General features: G+C 36.1%; 1 protein-coding gene across 3 annotated transcripts in view; it reads right to left on the bottom strand.

The window, feature by feature from the left end:
- Window positions 1-1551: 1551 nt before the first annotated feature.
- Vcan (versican) overlaps window positions 1552-7323 on the bottom strand; it is a 99868-nt gene continuing 94096 nt past the window's right edge. For all 3 annotated transcript variants that reach the window (XM_013349671.2, XM_005356522.3, XM_026783720.1), the window contains 2 exons: window positions 2833-3015; window positions 1552-2691 (listed from right to left, as the gene is read on the bottom strand). In XM_013349671.2, coding sequence (XP_013205125.1) covers window positions 2564-2691; window positions 2833-3015 — 311 coding nt within the window. In that variant the 3' untranslated portion in view covers window positions 1552-2563. The remainder of the gene's footprint in view (window positions 2692-2832; window positions 3016-7323) is intronic.

Raw genomic sequence — 7323 nt, 5'->3', positions numbered from 1 at the left:
CATTGAGTTTTCAGAGCCTATGACCATGCCTGGAATACAGGAAGTACTTAACAAGGAGAGAAGGATTAAAACTTGAAGGACTCATTATGGATAGATGAATGTATGAAAACATCATCTGGTAATTGGATATGGTCATTTAGTCTCTAAATTAAGGTTCTAGATATAAAATAGTCATGAACATAACATTTTAAGTTTCTCTTGAGTGTATTACACAGCTTCTGTAGATTATCTGCTTTCACTCCACACTATGAAGTTTGGACAAAGAACTTCATCTCTCGATGCCCAGTTCTCCTTCCAAATGCAATGGTGGTCGTCATCGGCCTATTGTGAGACGATCCTTGTGGACACTTGTCTGGTTCACAAGAAAGTAGTCTCTAACTTGAGCTGTCACTTTCTAATCAGTCTCTTCCATATCAGAGACCCATGCATAGTGGGGACATAAGGAAGGACACTGCTATGGTCTCTAGCTTAGTGGCTGCGGGTGTGTCGAGCCCTCTCTCTACTAAACATAAAATTAATTAATTTCATTTTCAAATGAAAAGTTTGGTGTGTATTAGGGTCTAAAGTTGGAAATAAACAGACAAGTCACAAAATAGTAAAAGAAGGATTTTTAGGTTTCTTTGGTGAAACAAAAGCAGATATAAAAAGTTACAAAGGTTTCCATTCACAAAAAAGTCATTCACATTTTACACTATACATGTTATAAATACAGGGAAGGATTATGTGCATTGTAATGAAAAAGGAAAGAGTTCTAATAAGTCAACACAGTGATTTTTTTGTGCTCTGGGACACATAGGATGTGCTACGCTTACTGCAGAGACCCAGGATTTTGCCTAAGACACCATGGATGCTTGTGAGCACAGTTATTCCTTCTAAGCCAAAGGCGGCTTCATGAGAAACCATCGGCATGGGGCCACCCAAGTCTTCTCTTTCTCTATTATTTTCATTTTTAAAAATTTACTTTGATCTCATGTGTAAAACATAAAATTTGTCCATATTTATGGCATACTCTATGATGGTTCAATGCTTGTATACATTAAGTAATTTTAAAGTTTTGTTTCTGTTCATATTTTATTTGTAATTATTCTTAAAGTTTCTAAATGAACTTTGTGAAAAAAAATGAAAAAGGCTCAAATGCCTTCTTTCTGCTCAGGCTTTTATCTTTGAACCTAAAAATAACTGGGTCATGATTCAGTGTCATCTTTAGTGACCACTATTCAAATGCAAGGGGGACATGGGGTGAGAAGAGAGAAGCAAAATCTCCAACACATAACGCTCCACTTCACTGGAAGAAACGCCCACGCTATTTCTACACTCCCACTCTCGCTTGGAATGGGCAAACACCACTTCCTGGAAGCTAAATGCTTTTCCATTCTCCGTAATAAACACTTGAAGCAATCTATTCGTCACATTATTGAATCAGGAACACGGCACCTATATGAGAAAGGTTTCGAACTGTGGAAAAAGTATAAAAGCTAACACTGAAACATTACTAGCATACTATACTGCTTTCAGGTCTCGGGGAAAATAACATCCAATAAATTAAATCCGTATGGCTTACTTCATTTATTTACGTGTGCTTCACAGCTGCAGCATTCATACATGAACATTCAAAATTTTATAAAGGATTAAAATGGTTATATGTACAAAATGGAGGGTTTTTTTTTTTTTTTGCACGACTGTTGTTGATTTAAGAACCCACCCCCATCCTCCACAACAAGGTATAGACCCTTGGTCTCTACATCCATTCCAAATACCTTCATCAGCGTTAGTGTTAAGAAAGCCATTATAAAGAAAACCTGGTTGAGTTAATAATTAGCACTTTGACCCCTAAAAATGTTCCAGGTCATATAAAAGTCCTCCATTCGAGCCCTTCTTGTAAATGAAGAAAAAGGAACGTGGCAAAACAGGGTCACACCCCGGAGCTCTGAGTTTCGCCAGTCTCCTATCCGCCGGGTATCAGCTCGGGCAAGCGTGGCTTCCGTAGCTGACATAGGTGTCGGAGACCCGCAAGAATCTGTTTGCTGGTGGTCCAGGAAAGCCATCCTCACACTTGCTGACAGTCAAAGGGCAGACAAAACCATTCCCAGCCTAAACAAACTATAGCAAAGCAGCCAAACCAATGATGAAAGACCTAAAAAGCTCCGTAATCATCATTAAATATGCCTGAATTCAGTGTGATGTTTTATTTTATATACAGGATTAAAATCAACATTAAATCATCTTATTTACATGGCCATCAGGGTTGAAATTGCGTTTCTTTTTTAAATAGTACAGTAGGCTGGCGTACAGGAAGTGGTCTTCACTAGCTGAAGAGAGAAAACTAAAGAAATTAGGCTGGGGTGGCTACGTTCTTCCCTCATTTGCTCTCATTTTATTCGCTTTTTTTTCCTTTTAATTCCATGTTTCATTGAAAATACTTTAAGAGCACAGCAACCCCAAATGACCAGACGGCAGTCCCCAAATCCAAACCAACTGCTAATACTTCTTGAGGTGCTAGGAAAGGCACGGAAAGTCGGGACTTTGGCTGAAGTGAGGAAGCACATGTTCGCCATTTTAAGGATCAGCGCCTCGATTCCTGCCACCTCCGGCTCCAGCGATGCTCATGTTTTGATGCATTTATGGAATTGTCCTTTGCTGATGAGGAATTTTTAAAGTATTTCTTAGAATAAGTCCTTTGGTATGCAGATGCTACATGGAAGAAAACAAACAAAGAAAACACAACAGTATTACTTGCTCCATACCCTAAACTACCAGTACCACAGCTGTAAAATGTGGGCATCTAGAATCTGCTAAAGCACGGTTGTCCATTCTTTCTAAAGTACCACTTACGGTTCATGCAGGTTATTTTAGGCATAGCCCATCTCCCGTTTCCTAGACACCGGATAGTTGGAAGATGACGCTGAATGAAACCATCTTTGCAGTGGTATCTAACCAAGGAGTTGATTTCATAACGTGGTTTCATTTTTCCAAAGGTCTTGGCATTTTCTACAACAGGGGGCTGGCCGCAAGCAACTAAGAAAAGAAAGCAAATTGTGTTACTTCCAAGAAATAAATCTATCTATCTATCTATCTATCTATCTATCTATCTATCTATCTATCTATCTTAGTGTAAGCATCACAATCAATTGCGCTTCTGTATTTCCTCACTGCAATACTTCCAAACCTCAGTCATATACCTTTGTGCAAAGGCATTAATACAGAATTTAAAATTTGAAGCAACTTTAAATATTTAGCTTGAGGCTCTGAATGTAGATTTTTATCTTAGATCAGGTCATTTTTGAGTTATATTTCCATTAAAATGCAGTATCATTAAGTCACCATACATTTATCTATCCATCTACAAAGTCACTTTTCTAAAATAACCTCCCAATCAAAAAGCACATGTCTGACAGCAGTAGGGAGCCTACTGATACTCTCTTATTATCCTAGACTTTACCAATAATCTTGAGTTGAGGTGATGATACATTTGCAACAGCTAACTATCCTTCCCTGAAAGAAGAAGTATAATCTTTAATACCAATAATTTGAAATATAGAAATATACTTCTAAGTACAAAAAAAAATGTTATCTGGTCCCACCTCTTCTATACTAAACTAGCGAATAGTGAACAGTGTTCTTGCCTTGGATTTGCCTGTCTGTCTGTCTGTTCTTTGTTGTTTGAGATGGAATATTATGTAGACCAGGCTGACCCTGAATTTACTGTCATTAAGGATAACATTGAACCCCTGATCATTCTGCTTCTTCTCCCCACACGTTGATACTACAAACAAATGTTACTGCATTTGGTCTATGCAGTTGTGGACTGAACTTAAGCTTCTTGCACATTAAGCAAGCACTCTCTTTGAGCTGCATCCCCAGCCCCTCAGGCCTCAGTTTCTTAATTAGCTTTAACATACATAGTTAACTCTTATGAAAGGAAGTGAGAGGAAAGCTTAAAATACATTATTGTATTTTAATTCACAATGGAAACTTTAGCTATTAACAGACTGAACAATAAGAAGAGATGATAAGAAGTAGATGTTAGACATCTCACTATATGAAACTCCAAGATGAGAAAACCACCTCAACTGAATTTGTACTCATTCAGTTTTCATGAGTCCAATATCTTAACTACTCTTTAAAGATTTATTTATTCATGTATTTTATGTACACCAGTGCTTTGCCTGTATCTTTGTCTGTGTGAGGGTGTTGGATAACCTGGAACTGGAGTTAGAACAGTTCTGAGCTGCCATGTGGGTGTTGTGAATTGAACCATGGTCCTGTGGAAGAACAACCTGTGCTCTTAACTGCTAAGTCATCTCTCCAGCGTCTATTTTAACTATTTTTAAACTGTTAAAACTATTATATTGTGTTATCTATTCCTAATAGAAGTATAACATATATAATTCTTCTTAAATAACAATTCTGACACCACTTTAGCCATGTGCTAATAACATACATTGTGATGCCTTATGAAATAAAATGACACTTCGGTGGGAAAATGATTATGAGAAATTATGAGAAAATATACTTCAAATCTTAATATATTAAAAGTTTATAATTATTGCATTTGTTTACATATTAAAAGGCAATTAATGAGCACATTGTTTTTCAGTGACAAATTCAGGTTTAATTTTAATATTTAGTTTTCCCAATTTACTTTTGCTTTATCAAACTTGCACCTGCACAGTGTATTTATTATAATGGTAAAAGCTATAATTGGTCCCAGATAATGGCACAGATCAGGTAGAATGAGGTTACAGTGATAGAGAAGAATAAAACAGTCAGCTAGATAATTGATTGTATATGATTCTGTAATCTGTTAACAAATTAGAACTTGAATTTTTTTTTTATTTTTAGGAAAAGTTACATGATTTCTTCAAAGTTATTTATATGTCAAAATTATTAAAAAGCTAAAATAATCCAATTGAATATGGTAGTGGCAAGGTTAAGAAAGTATGCTGGAATTATATTCAAGCATATAAGCTTGATATGTGTCAGAAACAACATGGCAGAGTAGGAAGGAAGGCAGTCTTAAAACACAAGGGATCTGGTATTCATATGGTGAAATATATTTGATTCTGTACCTCCCGGAACACATGGGAAGTCAGATCTAGGTAGCTTCAACACGCAGACACAAATGCAAAGTTATAAAACATTCAGCAAACAATACCACTTATCTTTATGATTTTCAAGTTCATAAAGACTTTCTAAAGCACAGGAAAGTTGAAATAAGAAAGACATTAAAAATTATGAGTTATCTTCATCAAAAAACCATATTATGAGAGAAAAGAACAACTACAAACTAGGAGAAGATATTTACAAACTATGTAAATATCAAGAGATTAGAAATAAGAATGCAATCAGAGGCCCTACAAATCAAAGTAGAAAAAGAAAACCAATTTTTTAAAATAAGGAAAATGCCTGAATAAAAAAATTAACTAAAGGAGATCTACAAATAATTAACAAATATATGAAAATATATTCAGCAAATTACCAAGAAAAGGTAAATTAAATAGCAAATGATAACTTTTCATACCCACCAAACTGGCCCAAAATTTCCCAAATCCAAAAATATCAAATGTTGGCGAAGAGGTGAAGAGACAGCGCCTCTCACATATGGCTGGTGGGACTGTGAATTGCTACAAGTTTGGGATTTGCAAATCCAATTGCAATTTGACATTTGCTAGTAAATCTGATGGTGCATAGATCTCATGAGTCAGCATCTTCAGTCCTGGAAATGTGTCCTACAGAAACTCATGAAAGTCTACCAAAAGCAAGTTTAGGAATATTCATAGAAACATTACTTATAAGAGTAAAAACACTGACTACAATGCAGATGTTCACTGGAAAGAAAAGTAATAAATAAAATGCAATTGTATATAATGAACCACTTACACAGCAGAAGCAGAGAATATGTAACTACATACATCCATGTGCACAAATCTCAACAAGACAGAATAGTAAAAAAGCAAGAAATAGACTATATAAATATAATCCTCCTTATATAAATTTTCAAAAAATTGGAAACAATCTGTTGTTCTGGAATATTACAGGGAAAAGCAAGAGAACCAAGTCATTATCTCTGGCAGGAATTTTGATGAGGAAATACCAACAAGATGGTCCAAAGCTGTATGGACAGCATGATGGAAAGATGCTCTTTTAAAAATATCACTTTTCTATATGTTAGGTATCTTTTCTTACCTGCAGCTAATAATTAGAAGAACTACTTGGGTAGGTAGGTTTAAAGGTATATGAAATATCTAAGAAATTACCTTTTTACAAAACTTGTAAACACTGACATTACAAAACTCTTCTGGAACTGAAAAAAAGATTCTATTCTTTAGTGAAGTAAAATTAGCATCTTTCAAAACTCATTCCCCATTGAGGAATTTTAAATGTATTTGTATTATGCATATGAATCTTTTTTGGCTCTAGAAATTCTCAACCTGGAGCAAATTTTCCTTTCCCTCTAAATTGTAACCATCCCAGAGAATACGGACTTATGTACAAGAATAAGGTCTTATGGGTTGGCACAGCGAGGAAAAGGTATGGAGGCATGGGTAATACCGGCATGCAGTTCACATGGGCCAGGAGGATGCTAAGTATTCTTGATGCACTCCACAGTCTGTCATAAAGAAAATACCCTGCTCAAGACATCAACAGCGTTGCTTTCGTGAAACCGCGAGAGGACAAAGTAGCTTCGAAGACAGCATGTTGAGACCACAAACGAAAACCATGACTCTGGGACCATTTCGAGGTCACAGAAGACAAACATGACATTTGGATAAAGACAAACAGTTTATTAAAGACTCGTTATCCTGGAAAAGGGAAAACAGCAAATACTCGATTTGCTATTTTTACCAGTTCCATGCAGACGTGCTGAGGAAATGCACAGGTAGGAAAGCTTCTTACGGACGTAATGCATTGTGGGTAAGTTCTACCTTGGATGAGAGAACAGCAGAGTAGTCCGCTGAGACTAGAACTGTGTGTATCTTAATGGGCTCTTTCTCCTAATACAGTTTGTTATAGGTGTTAAAGCCTTGCCTAGCATGTTTATTCCGTGTGTGTGTGTATGTGTGTGTGTGTTCAAGTATGTGCATGTTCATGTGCATGTGTGTGTGCTCTGTACTTTTAAATATAAGAAATCAAATGAGTTATACGTTTTGCATCAGTAGTTCTCACTTGTTCTTTAGCTGGGTCTTTTAGGAAGCAGATGTTTGCACTTTAAGATCACTATTGCAATCAGTGTTGAAACTCTTCCACTTGCTTCAGGAAGGCAACTATATGCTACAGATATTCAAACATATTCATCAATGACAAACACAAAATAGAGTTAAA

This window comes from Microtus ochrogaster, chromosome 19 (assembly GCF_000317375.1).
Source record: "Microtus ochrogaster isolate Prairie Vole_2 chromosome 19, MicOch1.0, whole genome shotgun sequence".
NCBI lineage: Eukaryota > Metazoa > Chordata > Mammalia > Rodentia > Cricetidae > Microtus > Microtus ochrogaster.
The sequence above is the reverse complement of the archived record's forward strand: the minus strand, read 5'-3'. Positions and strand labels throughout refer to the sequence as shown.